This window comes from Agelaius phoeniceus, chromosome 6, assembly GCF_051311805.1.
Source record: "Agelaius phoeniceus isolate bAgePho1 chromosome 6, bAgePho1.hap1, whole genome shotgun sequence".
Taxonomy (NCBI): domain Eukaryota; kingdom Metazoa; phylum Chordata; class Aves; order Passeriformes; family Icteridae; genus Agelaius; species Agelaius phoeniceus.
This window is the reverse complement of record NC_135270.1, coordinates 1,307,835-1,326,581: the sequence shown is the minus strand read 5'-3', so window position 1 is coordinate 1,326,581 and position 18,747 is coordinate 1,307,835. Positions and strand designations below refer to the sequence as shown.

General features: G+C 41.3%; 1 protein-coding gene across 2 annotated transcripts in view; it reads left to right on the top strand.

The window, feature by feature from the left end:
* GALNT18 (polypeptide N-acetylgalactosaminyltransferase 18) overlaps positions 1-18,747 on the top strand; it is a 222,045-nt gene that overhangs the window by 124,260 nt on the left and 79,038 nt on the right. For both annotated transcript variants that reach the window (XM_054634744.2, XM_054634743.2), the window contains exons 5-6: positions 17,098-17,281; positions 18,147-18,344. In XM_054634744.2, the coding sequence (XP_054490719.1) occupies positions 17,098-17,281; positions 18,147-18,344 (382 nt within the window). The remainder of the gene's footprint in view (positions 1-17,097; positions 17,282-18,146; positions 18,345-18,747) is intronic.

Sequence of the window (18,747 nt, the reverse complement as noted above, 5' to 3'; positions counted from 1 at the left end):
ATCAGTTACTTGTTCAGTGGTTTCTTGTCTGATAAAGACCTATAAAACTACCAGTAAATATAAAATAAATATGTTTCTATTTTTTAATGGGTCCTTTTAGAAATGGAAGGTCATTCTCTGTGAGTTTTGCATAATTTGATTCAAGATGCTGTTGGAATTGAGGAGCAAACTGCATCATCCTATTACCAGCAGAACCAGTGTTGACTAAGCTTCAGCCCAGAAACTCAGCAGCATCCCTAAAGGGGATTAACTAGTGACATGAATGATAGAGAATAAATAGCCACTTTTGAAGGGAGTGGTGAGCAGATCTTTGGCCTGTCACTGTAGGGACTGTACAGTAATCCTGAGAGTACCTGCAGAGGTGCCTGACAGTTCCACATCTCTTTGGTAGGATGAAGCACCACCAGTGCCTTGTCTGGCATTTTTCTGGAAAAAAAATTAGTCAGATTTCTCTGTAAACGTTCTGCAAGACATACTTGAACACAATGCTGATTCCAGCTGTTTCATCTCCCCCAGGAGACAAAACTTTGTGTGTGTGAGTGAAGCGCACAGAAGTGCCTGCTGAAGAGGACCAGGAGTGCTAGGGCTGGACCTGCTTGCAATGGGTGAGCCTTCCCAGCACAGGCAGGGGTGACAGCAGGCTGGTGAGGGGGCCATGCAGGATGATTCTGCCTGTCTCTGTAGGAAATAAATGCCTCTGCAATCTATGCCAAGTCACAGCTCCACTGGGCAAGGCTTGAGGAATTATTCTGCTTGCTCAGGTCTGTCCCTGGCATCTGATTCCAGGTTCCTCAATGTGTTTACTTGGCATTTCTTTCAGTAGGCTTTTTGCTAATGTGCTGTTACTGGCACAGATGCTAAAATAGAAACAAGTCTGGTCAAGAAAATCTCACTTAAAATTTAGCCCCCTTTTTAAAAGTATCTAACCCTCGGAACTGTTCTGCTTCGTGCATTATGGACTGAACGCCTAATCATGAAGCCAGTTGTGTATTTTTTAAGCCTGATTACTAGTGTGATTTGTGTTATTTTGTAAGCTCCCACATGGAAACAGGGAAGTATTCCTTGATTTAGGTGCTATTCAGCAATTAGATGCACAATGGATCACATCCTCCTTGATGCCATTACATTCAGTGAAATTATTTGTATCATATGGTACCAGAATTCATGAACAATGACTTCAATCTCTTGTCTTCCATAAAGAGAGTAATAATTCATCTCAGATTGGATATACACATGAAAAAAAAGTTTAAAATCCAGGGAACTGTATGTACTGTGACAGCTGTCTGGAATATTTATTAGGCAAGTTACAAATTGCTGTCATCTTATTATTCCTTTTTACATCGAGAATACATTAAAAAACGAAATTAATTTCTTTCTGAAGGGAGTTCAGTGCAAATCACAAGACAATTGTAGACTTTTTGTCTTAGATGGTAGATGAGTTTCATTCTTAATCAGCTGACTTCAGTAAATTTTTATTTTATTTTTTTAAGTGCTGTAAAATACTTTTCCTTGAATCAGTTGTGTCCTTGGTGGGATTTGATATATTTGATGTTTTTCTAGTTTGGCTTTTAAGACTTAAATTACTTATTTTTCCTTCTATTATGGAAATCGATAGCTTTATATTCTAACACCTTCCCTGTATTCCTCCTGCAAATTTGTATTTGAAGTGTTTTTTTCTCAAACTAGTTCCCTGCTCTTTTTTTGAATGTCTTCAAGTGATTTGGCAGTGAGCAAATTTGGATGGCTTTTCCGTGTTCTGTATGAAAGCTAGTTTTTAAATGTTACTGATGACTGTGTAGGGTTTAGAGCCAGCTCTGAGTCTTGCCAAATCCTCGAAGCTATCATCCCCTCCAGGCTGCTGCTGGACTATCCAGCATTGCTCCTGGGAGGATTCTCTTGCAGCTTGGTGATGGGAGATAGTGTTATCTGTCATTCCATTTCCCCTGTCCCAGGGGCATCCGCAAATACCAGCTTGAAAAGCAAAGTTGCTACAATGAATTTGCCATCAGAAATATGTTAATATGTATGAATGTTCAAAGAGGCTTGTTACTCAAGAGTAGCTCTTGGTCTTCAGATTTATGAGGAGAAGGTATTCTTGTCAGTGGAGAGTTGCAGAAAGAGTTTTAGGTCTTTTATGCCAGGTTTATGGTTTTATGGCTTATGGCTCTTGTAAGTGGTTAACCTGAAGAAAGTTATTTTTATGGTTTCAAATGCAAACTTAATCACTGTAGGTTTGGGGTTTGTGCTTTTTAACTGTGTCAGACAACAGACTTAGGTATACTGTTAATATATTTGTCTTTATAGGGTGCTTCATTTGATCCATCTATAAAGGAGCATGGGACAATATTTGCTGAGTAAAATTAAAAGGAGATGAGACAAACTTCTGTCAGGATTAATTGTAACAAATTTCTCTTTGTGTTGGGGCAAGAAGAAAGACCAGATGATCTCTCAAAATCCATTTAGTGCTGCAGTCTGATGGTATAGTTGTCAAACAATTTTTGGTCTTTCTTAACAGAAGAGCACTAAGGTGAAGTTCATAAACATTCATTGCTTAGTTGTCATGTGGATTTTCAGGCAGGGATTTCATATTCAAAGAAACCTCTTATAGTTTCTGACCTGCCTTAAAAACATTTCAGAAGCTGTTGTTCCTGTTACAGGGAAGGTGGCAGAGTTGCAACCAGCAGTCGAAACTTCTCTCTGTATTTCGTAGGTTTATTTTCATTTTACTGTAAATAATTTCTGACCTCAACATTTTGTGAGGCCTGGACAAATATGAAAAAATTCTCTGAAAGCCCTTAACAGTCCTGTGAATGTTCTTCTGCCAATAGGCAGAGCTGGAGATACCTTTGGTATCTCTCATGTTGTAATATTCAAAGTATTTGGTCACCATTGACTGTGTCCATGTGAAAAAATGTTTTTGAGATGTACTTTTAAACAGAGATCCCTATTTATGAAAGAAAAGCCATCAGGCTCTGCAATCTGTTTGAATTATGTATGGAGAATTCACATAAAAAGGCTCACAGCTTGTTCTTTGCATAACAGCCTGTGGTGCGTAGGATCACCAGATTCCTTCACATTAATGCTTCCTCATTTCCATCTGCAAACAAGTAATTGCAAAGCTCCATTTCTTTATCAAACCGTTTCTGTTGGAAGACTTGTGACACAGAACAGCTTCAGCTTGATTGGTATTTATTAACTGTTGTTCCATAGATTTAAAGTGGAAGTGTTTTATAACTTTATTTAGTCACTGGTGGGCAGAGTTCCATAAACAATGAAACAGACTCTGTCCCATTATTCCACAACTGGTGAGCCCGTTTGTTCACCTGGATGATGTAGTGTTTAGTCCCTGTAGCTCTGTGAAAATCAGGAAATTTCTACTCAATGACCTAAGCAAGGGCTATGAAGTGAAGCTTCAGACATCTGTTTCAAAAACCTTGACCTTGCAGTGTCAGAAAAATGTGCTTATTTTCTTGGCAGGGTTTCATTTTACCTAGGAAATTGAAAAAATATTGTTATCAAAATCAGATTCTGTAGAATTATGACTGAATGTTGCAAGCTCACAGAAGGGCCAAATCAGTCACATCCCAGTTCCTGTATTGCTCTCAAACCATTTACTCAGTGCTGTGATTTCTGTTCTGTGTCTGCCTGTTTATTTTATCAGAAGATAGGTGTACATCACAAGAAATGAACGTGTCCTTCCCAAGGCAGATGTGAACTCTGTCACAGTCACAGCGTGTCTGAGGTGAGAAGTGACCCCTGGAGACCTTCTGGTCCCATCCACCTATTCAAAGCTGGGTCACCTAGAACAGGTCACCCAAGACCACATCCAGTTGGCTTTCAAAATCTCCAACCTTAGTAATATCTTTCTTACACTAGTTAAAAAGATTTGGGGTGACTGAAAATTTAAGCTAGAAATACAAGTTTAAAACTTTAAAAAGTGTTGACTGCGTTTTGGCACGTAAACATAATCACTTTTGATTTATGAGCCCAGCTGAGCCTCACTGACTGTATTTATTTAATTCAGATGCTGAATAGCTCTCACCAAAGCTGCTCTTGTCATCTTAATTCATAGAATTATTTCTGATGGCCAGATGCTAAGGAGTTGTAAAAGTGCCTTCTCTTCAACAGTTAAAAGGATTGAGCTCCAGAGCAACCTCTCATACAACTAAAAGACTGTGGTTATTAAAATGCAGATTCAAAGAGAATAGATAGTAGAACTTTAAGAATGCCATATTGGCATTGAACTGCAGTTGCAGAACAGCAGACCTGAGGTAACTGTGCATGAACTGGCCCAGGGGGTTTGGTACCATGGCCCAGTGAGCTCAGCCAAGCTGCTCCTGATCCCATGGCCCAGTGAGCTCAGCCAAGCTGCTCCTGATCCATGGCTCAAGGAGCTCAGCCAAGCAGCTCCTGATCCCATGGCCCAGTGAGCTCAGCCAAGCTGCTCCTGATCCCATGGCCCAGTGAGCTCAGCCAAGCTGCTCCTGATCCATGGCTCAAGGAGCTCAGCCAAGCAGCTCCTGATCCCATGGCCCAGTGAGCTCAGCCAGGCTGCTCCTGATCCATGCCCCAAGGAGCTCAGCCAAGCTGCTCCTGATCCCATGGCCCAGTGAGCTCAGCCAGGCTGCTCCTGATCCCATGGTCCAGTGAGCTCAGCCAGGCTGCTCCTGATCCCATGGTCCAGTGAGCTCAGCCAAGCTGCTCCTGATCCCATGGCCCAGTGAGCTCAGCCAGGCTGCTCCTGATCCCATGGTCCAGTGAGCTCAGCCAGGCTGCTCCTGATCCATGCCCCAAGGAGCTCAGCCAAGCTGCTCCTGATCCCATGGCCCAGTGAGCTCAGCCAGGCTGCTCCTGATCCCATGGTCCAGTGAGCTCAGCCAGGCTGCTCCTGATCCATGCCCCAAGGAGCTCAGCCAAGCTGCTCCTGATCCCATGGCCCAGTGAGCTCAGCCAGGCTGCTCCTGATCCCATGGTCCAGTGAGCTCAGCCAGGCTGCTCCTGATCCATGCCCCAAGGAGCTCAGCCAGGCTGCTCCTGATCCATGCCCCAAGGAGCTCAGCCAAGCTGCTCCTGATCCCATGGCCCGGTGAGCTCAGCCAGGCTGCTCCTGATCCCATGGCCCAGTGAGCTCAGCCAGGCTGCTCCTGATCCCATGGCCCAGTGAGCTCAGCCAGGCTGCTCCTGATCCCATGGGCCAAGGAGCTCAGCCAAGCTGCTCCCAGAGCTGGAAGTGACACATCTGCACAGTGCTACACGTGCTGGGAGCTGCCGTGGCTCTGTCCTCACAGGATGTCTTCACTTGCTGAGTGGCAAATCCCGGTCATGTATGCCTGATAACACTGAGATCATGGATATATTATAGGCTTTCAGAGAGAGGGTTTTAATGGTGGTGGGTCATGCAGTAGTGAAACACAAAGTGTTCATGAAGAGGATCAAATGACTGGATTTTACTGAGAAGAATGACAGGATTTCAGTGAAAAACCTTCAAGAGGTGTTCCCTGCTTCTCCTGCTGGTTTTGTGTGGTGGTGTTTGAGGGTCCCCAGGATGAGGGAAGAGAATCTTGACTCCATGTTTCAGAAGGCTGATTTATTATTTTATTATATATATTATATTAAAAGAAAATTATATACTAAAACTACACTAAAGGAAGAGAAAGGAGACATCAGAAGGTTAAAAAGGAATGAATAATAGAATCTTGTGACTGACCAGGGAGTCTGACACAGCTGGCTGTGATTGGTCATCAAGTAAAAATAATTCACATGAGACCAATCAAAGATGCACCTGTTGGTAAGCAACCTTCAAACCACATTCCAAACAATCAGATAATCATTGTTTACATTTTGTTTCTGAGGCCTCTCAGCTTCTCAGGAGAAAAATCCTAGCGAAAGGATTTTCATAAAATATGTCAGTGACAGTTTTGTTCATTACAGTGCAAGTCAAACCCATGGGATCAATGGGTTCCAAAACCAAAGCAGCAGATGGGTGGAGAAAAATAAGGCATTGTTTCATAAGGACAGGTGTTATGTGTGGACACAGCCAAGAGGAAATGGAGATAGACTCATCCAACTACTCATGAGTTTTACATACGTTTGATCCCAGCTGGTTCTGGAGGGATTTGTGAGCGCTAGTGCATATCAAATATCAGGTCCATTTCACATCATTAGGGAAGGATAGTCTTGATGAGAGCAAAAGAACGGGGGAGATGAATTCATTAGGGAATGGTCACATGAAAACAGTGGTGGTGTGGTTTAGTATTGAAGGGACATGCATGCTTTTGAGTTTTATCCAGGGATAACTAGTACCATGCTCCCTAAGTAATGTCTTTAGATTGACTCCCTCTCTGCTAAGATATGACTGATATCTTCTTTGTTTATCCACCTGAAGGGATTAAATAAGGCATGTACAAGATGAAAAAATCTTTATTAGGATTTGATACAAAAAACCTTTTCTGAAGCATGATTGCAGCACAACAATTTTAATTAGTTTTCACAAATGCTTCCAATTAACACATACCATGTTAGCTTTTCAGCTACCAAGAAGATTCACTCACACAGCAAATAAAAAAAGCTTTTTTATAAGCTTTCATGTGCAGCTTAGCAAAAAGACTGAAAATAATGTCTTGTTAGAAGCTGGTAGTCTTTTTGCTTTTCAGAAAGTTATTTGCTTTTGCTGTAGGTTTGAGCTTTTTGTTCTTCTGGATGGTAATAAAAAAAACAGAAAAAAGAAAAAAACCTTACCTGCCACGTTTTTCAAAGAGATGTTAGGAAACCAACTGCTTCTCCTGATTTGTCTGTGTGAAAGACAGGAACATTGACTCGTCTCCAATTTGTAGTATTTGAACTGTGACCACTTTTTGTTTGCCTCTTCAGGCATTTTGTCATACGCTTATGGCATTTACTGGAGTTACTTATTTTCCTGATTTGAGTTCCCTAATTGGAATTGTGGCATATGGTTCAGTTCTTCACATTATCTGCTATTGTAGCTCGGGTAGCAAACCATGCCAGTTCCTTTGACAACAGCTTTACAAGCAGCTCTTCTGAGGAATCTTTAAACCTCTCAGGTAGAAATACTGTGCAGAATGCAAGTGGCTGCATTGGATTTTTTGTTTATGTCAAGCTCCCCTGTGGAAAATGCTGGATTATCTATGTGGTACTGCTATGAAACCAAAAAGTTAGTGCTTAACGTGATTTATTCAAATAATGTTAATTAGTCTTGTTTCCATGAGCAGAACCTTGCTTTAAGCAAACTGGATCATATATACAGAAGATATAAGGAAGAAATTAATTGTCTGTAGGATTGCTGTGTTTGCTGTGTAGGGTACAATTTACACATTTTTAACTTTACCTGGAGCAGGTTCAGAAAGCGAGGGTGATGTGAGAGCCTTGGAGTTGGTAGAGCCACGTGCCTCAAGAGGCTTCTTGCTATTGCTGTGTACAGGAATAAATGCTGCTCAGGATTTTTAAGGTTTGGATATTAATTATAACTCTGAGTTTAGTACCCATGGAAGCCACCTCCTCCTGTGACATAAGAATAGAGCTGTATAAACCCTCTGAGGTTAACTGAGATGAATGCTATGTAGGAAAATGAGATCATTACCCAGTCCAAAGTTGTTTTCAATGTAACATATTGCAGTATGCAGACGAGGCAGAGATTTAATGCTCATAGATGGAGGCAATTGAATTGTGGAATTCCATTACAAATTTAGCTGTTCAGGGAGCATTCTTTTGAGGATGCTAAAGGGTTTAAATCTGAGAAGTCAGGCATTAACTATTCTGAAAAATGTGGATATACTGCAAATCAAACTGCAAATCATTGCAAATAAAATCCAGTGCAAGGAAATTAGCCATTATCTGTGCAAAATCATTATTCACAGTGAAAGGTCAAACAGGATACTGGAAGAATTGAATAGGAGGCAGTTTCAGGCCTTTGGATATCTATAATAAATGGAGTCTGGTAGGTTTTCTGCAAAGATACAGACTGCATCACAGCTGGCTGAATGAGATACAGGTAGTACTTAATGCTAACAGTCCTTCATAGAAAGATGTCCTGGAAATGTGTTTCTCCCTGGTGGATTGGGTGCTGTATTGCTGTTGCTGTGTGGATTGTGTTATTCTGCAAGCAGCCATGGAAAGGAGAAGATAATAGCAGGTCACACACAACATGATCACTGGTAGCCAAGAAATCAATCTTTCTGGCTTGGAATATGGACAGAACAGTTTGCATCTGATGTCTAGGAATTGTCTGATACAGTAAGAGCCATTCAGTCAAAATAAAAAACTACCAAACGTAACTCTACATTTGGGCAAGGTTAAAAAAAAGAAAAAGGCACTGTGAAATAGTGTTATTGCTGTCCTGACCCTTGAGAATACTTTCATAGTGTAATCAGGTTTTGTGCATGTTGGTTTGCTCCCAGGGAAGGGATTGTATGCAGCACATTTAAGTTAGATTATAATTTCTGATATCAAGTAAGATTTTAATAAAAATCAACATGGTATGCAAGGCTAAGTCCTATTTATTCAAATCAAAGCCTTTTAGTGCTCTGTGTCATTCTTTTAAGTAACTATTTAACAGTGCATATTACTTGGTATTGTTTACTTGGACAATACTTTACTTGTTTTGAGTAAAGAATTGGATTGCACAGGTCTCCTTCCAGCAAGTATTTGGTGATTGCTTTGTTTCCTCTTCCTTTTGCAGTCCTGTTCTCAGAGAGAGGCTTGATCCAGAGAGGAATATTAGCAGCTCTGTTTCATCCAGTTCTAACTGAGTATTTGCATATTCCATTTCTAATGCAACTTTTGTGACTAATTTCCTCAGAATACGCTCCTGAAATAAAGTAGTTGCACTTGGACTAGTGGGTTTTAATTGGCAGGGTTTTTTTCCCTTGTGAATCTATTATCACAACATGAAGTGCCATGCTGTTTCTTGGAATCAGGATTATTTATCAGGATTATTTTATTATTATTATTTTCAGGATTATTTATCAAGTTTACAGTGGAGTGAGCAGCATGCTGCATTTTATAGTTATGAAAGTACAGAGGTTTCTAATGTGCTCTTTAGATTGTTTTTTTCTTGATTTATACAATCTGATCTGGCTCTTTTCAGGCATTTAGTTTCTTTTCTGAATAGTGATTTTCCACACACATCCAAGAAATAGTTTAGAATTAAATGCTGTATATTAAAAAAAAAAAAGAAAAAGTGCCATCTGGATTACTGGAGACAGCTGGGACTAGAATGCATTTCTCAAGCACTTCTTTTAACATTTAAAGGTCATTTTACAGATGAATCCAGGAGCACTAAGGAATGAAATGATGAACTCAGAATTTTGGCTGATGCTATTCCAGCAGTGTGTTATATCAATGTGTCAGCTCTAATGCATGGTCTTGGTACTTGTTATGCCTCTCACTCTACAGCCCCTTTCTAAAACTATTGTATCCAAATACACTTCAGAAGTGATCCTTGCATCAGATGTGATACAAGTTTCTGACTTCAGCAGTAGTGCCTATTCCTGCCCTCATTATTGTGGCCATGATCCATGCAGCCCCTAAACAGGAAGCAGTCATGCTTGGGAAGCTGGAGTGGGACAGTGTTCCTGCTGAGATTAATTCAAGCATCCAGCAATCTGTACATCGAGTGGAGCCAGTAAGCTTATATAATTAGCTCTGTATTTAAAGATCCTTTGAAATTGAAGCACCTTTCTAGGATTCTAGGAATGGCTCTGAAGGGGTAGATGGCAGCCTCTGTCTGTCTGGTGTCTGTGTGGCTGGTGGCAGCTCCTGACACCTCCCTGTTCTGTGTTCAGCTGTGTTGGCATGTTCCACACGTGTGCACCTGACTGGCAATCTAAGAAAGGACATTTTGTGCCTTTTTGTTAGTCCTGCCTTGCCTCTTCAAGAGCTGGAATGTTCACCTGAGAGGACATGTGTTTTCTTTTCCTCTCTAAATGCTAACACTTTCCTTCAGTAAGCCCTGCTCTGTACTCAGAGGTAAGCATGTGAGTCTCCCATTGTTGGTGGGATGGAAGGGCAGCGTTCAGTTCCCTTGGTGCAGTGCATTTCTGTTGACATTAGCAAGATCCCAGATATCAGCTGCCTCTCAATTCTGGCACAGGGATGTGGAAGAGCCCTTGATTGTGCTCTGAATCAGAGTTCTCAGGGCTCCATATGGGCCACAGCTCAAAATGCAGAATTACAGCCATAGGGAAGTTGTGTCGTGATTATGCGCAGCCCTGGGATTTAGGAGATCCAGGTTCTGTTCCTCCCCTTCTCCAACTTCTGCTGTCATCTTGGAGATTCATCTGGATCTCAGTTTATGTCTCTATCTTGCAAAGTGTTGGGAGACTGCTGCTATAATGTGGGCATGGTGATCCCTAAGGTGGGATGCACCTTACATGAATCAAGTACGGTGAAGACGGATATATACTCAAACAATACTCAATAAATAACAGAAGGGAAATAAAAGGGACTTACAACCCTTGTAATAAAGACAGAAGATTAGTAGTAACAAAAAATAACAGCTGTAATATTTATTTCTTCTGTATCCCCCTCCTCCATAACAGTGTTGATCTATCAGAGTTTCAAAAAGATAATTTTCATAGTTCTTTCCATACTTTTTTGGGATTTATTAAGACACAGCAATATTTCTATGCAGGACTTAATGATCTGAAGTGTGGCATCCCATTTTCATGGCTGGGATTGGAAATACATGTTCTTTAGAAAAAAACCAAAACGAACCTAAGTAGTGAACATGTCTGCTAGATGGCTCAAGGAAGAGTTGCTGGCACAGTTTTCTTCTGCAAAGCTGTTTTTTTGTTGGAAGCTGTTTAATTGCTGTTTTGAGGTGGATTTATTTGCTATGTGTTGTCCTTGTGCTATAGGATACCTAGGACCTTACACAAGGATTCAGTGAAATGCAGAGGGATTGTTTGTGAAGGAGCTGAGAATGGATCAAAGCAGCCCCTATTAAGCCCCTTGAAAACTTCCCATTCCTCTGTATAGATTCTCCTGGGCAATTCAAAGGATATGTGTGTATAGGGGTAAGAGGGGAAATGCATTTCTTTTCCTGCCTTTACTGTGGGAGAAGGGTGCTGTTCATGTGCTAAAGAAACCCTTGGCTTGTAATCCAAGATGTAAGCTGTAATAGGTTGTTGTAGGCAATTTATCTTAGTAGACCTGAGGAGGTCTGACAGCAGCTGGGATTTGGGCTTGCTGAATGCAGAGGTTGTGACTGTAAAAGTTCATTACACTCTCACTCTCTGTCTTTACATGTGGATAGCCTAACTTCTGAGATTAGACAATGCATCTCTGTCAACAGTGCAAGTAGTTAGGTATGGGAGTGGAGGAGAAGGATTCCACTGCTTTTTTGTTTCTGATGTCTGTCCAGATCAGTTCCTTGCATCATGTTGGTAATTTCCCCTGGGTGGTTTATCTATTGCCAGATAACACAGGGCTATTAAATACATGTGCACAGCAGGCCCTCCTTATCTGCTTGAGCCTTGTTACACCCTCTGCTGCAGACATTCTCTGTACACATGTGCATTACAAATGACATGCCTCTGTCTGGTTATAAATATTTTCCATTTGGAATTATCTGCTTCTGCTACAGAGATGAGAGGTGATCACTTAAGCATGACAGATAAGGGACCAGAGGTAAGAAAAATAAAAATGATGAAGCACTGAGCTGCATACGAAATAAGTGATGTAATCCACGTATCCTGGTAGATAAAGTGCAACAAAACAGGTTCTCTTATATGCCTAGCTGCTGCCATGATTTCAAGTTATTACACAAATTCAGGCTGGTTGCCTACAGAGGGACTTGGGGGGAAGAGAGAGGAGGGGTTTTGCAGCAAACCTGTTGCAACAGGATTTCTTTATTTGCCAGAAAGTAAGTTAGCTGTGTTAATGCATGTTAAGATTGGAAAAGCAGCTCTTCCTGTTCCTAAGACTTAGAGCCAAAAATAATTGGGTAAAGAAGATAGAAAAATCTTGGTTTATAATTAATTGGCTTGTGTGAATTCTGTCTTTTTTCCAATTTACTGGTCTTTCATGCAGAAGTAAGATGTACCTGATGAGACAGAGGTTTCCAGGGTGGCAGCAGCCCCTGTGGTGAAGCAGCTTCTTGAGCTGTGCCAGGTGGCTGTTTTGCCTTCCTGCAGGGCAGTGGATCCCGTTCTGACCTGCTGCACAGGGATCCCTGCCAGAAGCAAGCTGACCAGTGGTCTCTTGGCTCCAAATGCAAGCATAAACTCCTCCTGTATTCTTGCAGGTGCTGTAATGATCTGCTTTAAAAAGTGTCCTTTATGATCCAAGGAAATGTCCAACACTTTCCTTTACCTGGGGACCAGAGTGTGCCTAGGCAGCTCAGTGAACACACAGAGATTAAAACACGAATTGGCAGGATTTTACCCCTTTCATATAATGTCAGTCCACTGGTTTTGGCACAATTGTTAATTCAAACCTAGTTCTGTATTGAAAAGAACTGTAATAGTTCTGTAATTCTTTCCCTTACAGTAAAAGAAGCCGTGTTTGTGCCAAGGGCCAAGGTGGAGAGGGACATGGTAATTCCCAGGCCTTTGATATGAAAGTAAATATTTCTCTAAAGGAAGAGCACAAGGTTTGCAGAGATGGCAGTAGCAATGCATGCTGCATCGCTGGGCCAGAGTCAGCAGGGACTCTTAGGCTTCAGAAAATGCAGTATGTTACGAGTGTTGTTTTATTTATGTATTTGTTATTTTAGCTCTTTTGGCAAAGCTACAGCTGAGAAAAAGGTCAGTAAAATGCATGTCTCAGCCAAACATAGTGGGGCTTCATAGACGTGGTTGTTCTGAGAGATGCAGGCTCATTCAAGCGCTTGGAGTGGGAGTATGGCAAAGTATGGAAGTTCCTGAAAGTTAGCCCTTATTAGCTGTTCTTTAAGCTCCTTCTCCATGACTGTGAGGCAGTAATTTGTTATTTATGGCAGGGCTGTCTGTATTAATTACTCTGAAATTTGAAGTCTGGGGCCAGACCCACAGCTGCTGCGGGACACTAAGGGGCTGAGGCACCTGACAGCACTGAGCATTGAGCCTGCTCACTTCTCAGCTTAGTGGGGACAGAGGCTTACAAAAGGTAGCCCACTTCATGCAGCTGGATGAAAAGCATGATCTGTAGATGGTTTTCCATTCTAGAAAATGGGGTGGCTGATGCCTCTGACTCCTCATGCTCCTTTCTCCATCCTGTCCAGTTTCTTCCGATTCCTAAGAAGGCAAAATTGTGTGAATCCTTTAGCACCGCTTTGTCATACTGAGTAGGAGAACTTGACAAACAAAATCTTTGTCAATTTGTTAAAAATAAACAAACAACCTCTTAGAAGAGTTTGAATTTAATTATGTTAATATTAAACATAATTATGGCACACTAATTATGTTTTCTACATTTGTAGAATGTGAGGAGAGTTGTGCTGTGCTTTCCAGACATCTGTACCATATAGAGACAGGTGGTAGAGTGCAACATTTCCAAGTGCCATTTTCCCATTCCATATATGGCTGCTCTTTCATTCCAATTGCAGAGCCTCATTCAGCTTAGTCAAATTGAGTCCTTATTTGAGAGATTCTGCACTGAAAGGCTAATGTATCTATCTTTATAAGCCTGTTTGTTTCCATAATTAGACACTGAATCAACAGTGTATTGAAGATGACACATTTGCCTATTCCCTGTCTTCTCTCTATGGTGACATAAAGCTGTGAAGCACAATAATTAATGAAGGAGCCTGTTTATTATTCAGGCAACATATCTTGAAGTGGAAAAAAAAAAAGAACTTGGGTTGAAATTATATTGCTGAAGACCATCAGAGCCATAGCAAAGTGTATGTATAGTTCTGGGGGGAGAGTCCCATCATTCAGGCCAGTTGGACTGGGTGCTCTAAAACTGTCAAATACAATTTAACTTTAACTCAGATTTCTCATGTAAAACTCAGGAAAACATGGAATGCATAGGGGAAAAAACTGTCTCAGCTCTTTTGCTATGTCATCTTTAAGTGTTTTCCAAAATTGTGACTTTCTGAACTTCATTAGCATGTCATCTCTGTCCTGTGGCTGAGTGAAAATAATCCATTTTTCCCACAGCTTTATCTTTTCTTCTGGGAGAATCTGCCCAATAGGTCTTGTAAGACAAAGGGAGCACATAATGCTCTGCTCAGCACTCTGCCTTTGCAGAGCAAAGCTGATCTGTTTTAAATAACAAAGGCCAGGAAGCGCCTGACTGCAAACGACTGCTCTGTCTCCTGTGGTGATCGTGAAGCCCAGGGAATGGTTCCTCCATGCTGACTGACCACGGGTAAGCCTCCAACGTCCCCCTGAGATGCTCTCAGGCCATCCACTTGATCTGCAAAGAGCTGCAGTGTAACCAGAAAATCAGACGCGTGCACTGCCTAGGGAGTGTCACAGCTCTGATGTGCAGCTGAAGTCACGCTGGTGGCAAGCCAAGGTTTGGGTTCTGTTCCATTTCCATCTCTTTCCATTCTACACCTAGCTATGAAATAGATTTTGTGTTTACTCAAGCTTCTAAAGTCAGTCCACGTTAGGAAATGCGTAAGGCAGGAGTAAGAGTAGCCCACTTACTGAAATGCAGTGACTGAGAGAGCAATGACTCTGTCCAGGCTCCTGATTTCCGAGTCCTCCATTAGAGCCTGCTTTCCTTTCACAGTTCTGTCCTCCGTGGTGATGCTGCATTGTTGTGGCAAATAAAGCCTCTGGTATTGCAGAGCTGTGAGCAGCCACTTAGACCAAGAACAAAGCTTTAATCTTCACGTTTTGATAGTCATCCTCTGCAGTGCTGCATTTTGGGAATAGAGAACGGGTTTGTGCTATTTTTAGGTGCATGGAATTACAGTAACATAAATGTCTTCTTTTCAATTTAATGTGCTGTTAGCTAGTGGTTGGTTTGATAGTTCTGTGCTTGCTACAAATCTCTGTGTGTTCGGGGGTGAGCAGTAAGAACATGGAGTTTGGCACAAGCGTGAAGGAAATTAATGTGGGTTTTTTTACTTGATAAAGGAGAAAAAGTGTATTGATCAATAAGCAGCAAGTCAAATCCAAAACAGAAGAGTGCTCTATGCTATGTAAGTGGCTCAAATTGTTTATTCCAGGTGATGCAGTTGCAGACAAACAAATTGAATAGATATTGGCAATGTAATGTTGAAAATTTTAGGAATATATCCAGTCAATTCCTAAAATATTGCTGCAGTTTAAATGTTGTGAGGGACATGATCAGCAGACTGTTTCTTTTTAATTCTTGTTTGTCTGAAAACCTGTAAGAATCAGGATTTTTCTGTGATATTCTCGGCTCATGCAGAGTTCATTGATTCAAAGGTACATGGCATGCAGAGTCCTGCAAGGCCTGAGAAACAGCTGCATCACACCTGGTGGATGTCCAAGAGTCTGCACAAACAGGGATGAACTTTAGGATGAACTTGTAATTGATGAGCTCTGTTGTTCTGTCAGCTCAAGAGAGCACACACCCCCCTCCTTTCCAAGGATGAACATTTAATATGGCTCACAAAGTGTGCTTGCTTTTAATTTTCTGTGCCATTACCCATTCCAGCATGCTGCTTGTCCAGATCTGTTGGAGGTGAGCAGCTCCCAGAGTGAAAGGCTGATTTCTCAGATTCTCAAACTGCCTGGGGCTCAATGGCAGGACACCCCAAATTCACTTGAGAATGTATCTGAGGTTGTCCAAATGCTTCCTGCACTCGGGCAGGTTTGGTGCTGTGACTGCTTCCCTGGGGAACCCGTTCCTCAGGAGAAGTTAAATGGCTTGCTAGGGTTTTCACAGTCAGCATTGAGCTTTAATGCAGGTTTGATAATGCCCAGTACAGCATAATAGCCACAGGAGCATTATTCTGCATCAGAGCAAAGACATTCCTGGATTTGTGGAGAGATCCAGAATAAAGGGACTTTATTGTCCCAAAGGGAATTCTGAGCGATACCATAATGTAAATAGAACATAGGAATGCTAATAAAGAATGAAGTGAACATTGCTTTCAGTTAATAATAATTGTGAACACAATATTTATACTCCACACATTGTATTTTCTCATGCAGTGGTCTTTAAACCAGAGAGATAATAGCTGTTGATCTAAGAGTTATTATACTTTAATTAGGAATGATTCTTCTCTAGAGCTTTTACTGGTCTTTGTTCTAAGAGCGAAAGTTGTTGAACTTTTTAGTCAAGACAGAAGCCAGTTGTCAAAGTTTAGAAAGAAAAATGGAAAGAGAAAAATAATGCCTTTTACTCTTAGTTCTCTTTTTTTCTTGCAATATTGGTAGAGAATATTCATGGAAAATACTTAGGCATTTTATTTATTTTCCTGGAAATATAAGACAGGTGCTTGTTTTTTGTTACAGTAAAATAATATACTCTTATGTAGCTATGACACTTCATTTTGTGGCTTGTTACTCTTAAACAGTGCCAGGATTCTGATGGCAGTCATGTAGGCTAAATAGTTATATCTGAAATTTTTTTATTGCTAAATAATTCATGGTCCTTCTCCTTTTTGTTTGCCTCCTTTTAGACTGACTATTTGAGAGTTCTGAGCAGCCGTGTGAAGGCTGCTCCTGTTTTACTGAAAGTGTGGTATTCGCATTCTCTGAACAAAGAGAGATTTAATTCTCTCTCCCAGGACTTTTCCTGGGGAAGGCAGTGAGAAACCTCAGAGAAGAAGAGAAAACAATTCTTATCTCTACTTGCTGCTCCTGTTTGGAACATGTGGAATGTGTCATGGAGATGGTTTGCCAGAAGTGGTTTGTGAGCTGGACACCAGTGAGGGTTGTTTGGACTGATTGGCCAATTGGGTCAAAGCTGTGTTGTGACTGTCTGCAGAGAGTCATGTGTTTTTCTTTAGTGGTATTTGGTATCTCTTTAGTGTAGTTTTAATATGGTATTAGTGTAATATAGTACAGCTTAATAAAGCTTAATAAAGGATTTGTTCAGCCTTCTGGAATCATGGAGTCAGAGCACATCATTCCCCGGATGGGGATCGCTCATCTACGACACAAAGCGCGGATTTTTACACCTTGTCGAGCTGGCATCTCTTGCTGACGCCCAATTCTTGCCCTCCTACAGAGGAGCTCAAGGAGAAGCTGCAGCAGTATGTTGATGAGGTGAATGCCCACAAGCCAGGTTTCATCAAGGTTGTCCGGCACAGCAGGCAGGAGGGGCTGATCCGCTCCCGAGTCAGCGGCTGGAGAGCAGCCACAGCGCCGGTCGTCGCTCTCTTCGATGCCCACGTGGAATTCAACGTGGGTTGGTATGTGCCCCTTCCATTCTCTCACCCAGGGACCTTTTCCAGGCACTGGTGGTAAATTACTGACTGGCATTTAGAGGGTGAGTTAGAATTTTGAGCTTTTTAATGAAAATTCAGACATAATCATGGACACAAGCAGGAAAAATGTGTTTGTGCTGTGTAATATGATCTAGATACATTTTCATGGTTTGAGTAATCTGCTGGTCTAATTACAAGGTAGTTAAATCATATTAGAAAACTGCACATTAAAAATCTCCTCCAGTAATGTAGCCCTTTGCCCATGAGGGTGAATGTATCTTCTTTTCATTAAAAAATATTATGTTTCTTTTACATTCTGCAGTGTAAACAAAGAAGCGTTATTTTGGCCAATCTGCAAAAGTAAACATAACTAAAATAATGTATTTTAACGTGTTCAGTCTGGATTTAATATCTCCCTTGCTCCTTAAGTAAAAGTGAGGTAAAAAGGCAAGAGCTTCTGTCTCTAGGATAGATCTATTATTAACTCTGCTCCTGATGTCCTTGGTAGTGTTGCGAGCCTGAAGTTATCATTACTGGGTAGCAAGGGTATAAATGCTCTATGATATGCAGATACTCATTTCTTCCATCCACCAGCTCAAATCAAGGTTAACAACAGAGCCTCCTAGAGAATATGTTGCAGTGTATTATTTTGGGGCAGAAAGGGCTCTGAATGGATAACAGCTCTAGACTTTGCTCCTTCTGAAAAATACAGCATTAGCTGCTATATTGTTTATTTGGTGGTGGACTAAATAATCTTTAAGGGCTCCTTCCAAACCAAACTACTCCATGATTTCCATCAGTGCTATGCTTGCATTGGTATAATCTTAACAGTGTATTTCTTTTTTTTTAGGGCTGAACCAGTGCTCACCAGGATAAAAGAAAACAGAAAAAGAGTAATTTCTCCATCATTCGATAACATTAAGTATGATAATTTTGAAATAGAGGAGTATCCCCTCTCAGCACAAGGCTTTGACTGGGAGCTGTGGTGCAGGTATCTGAACCCTCCTAAGTCCTGGTGGAAACTGGAGAACACAACTGCTCCAATAAGGTAATAAATAACTAAATTACAGTGTCTAAAAGCTCTCCTGGGTGTGACAGGGGGCAAGTGGGCTCAGCTGTGTGATAGGTTTTACTGACTGTAAACTTCAAATACTTAAATGTCCTTGATGTCTACACAGTCATCAAGAAAACTCCTGTTTTCAGTAGATGTTTTTAAAGGAAACTTTTGTTTTCAGTAGATCTTTTTAAACAGGTTTCCTGCCCAAGTGGAATGGTAGGCAGGGCTGCTCTGCAGCACTCTGTTCTCCAAATGTCTTGCCTGCTGATTTAGTGCTTACGGGCCAGAAATGGAATTTTCTTTGCAGTTACATTGCATAAGCAGAGCTGACCTGACAGCTGTGTTCTTTATAGTGTTGTCACATAGGTGCACAGCTGTGCTGTGTCCCAGGAGT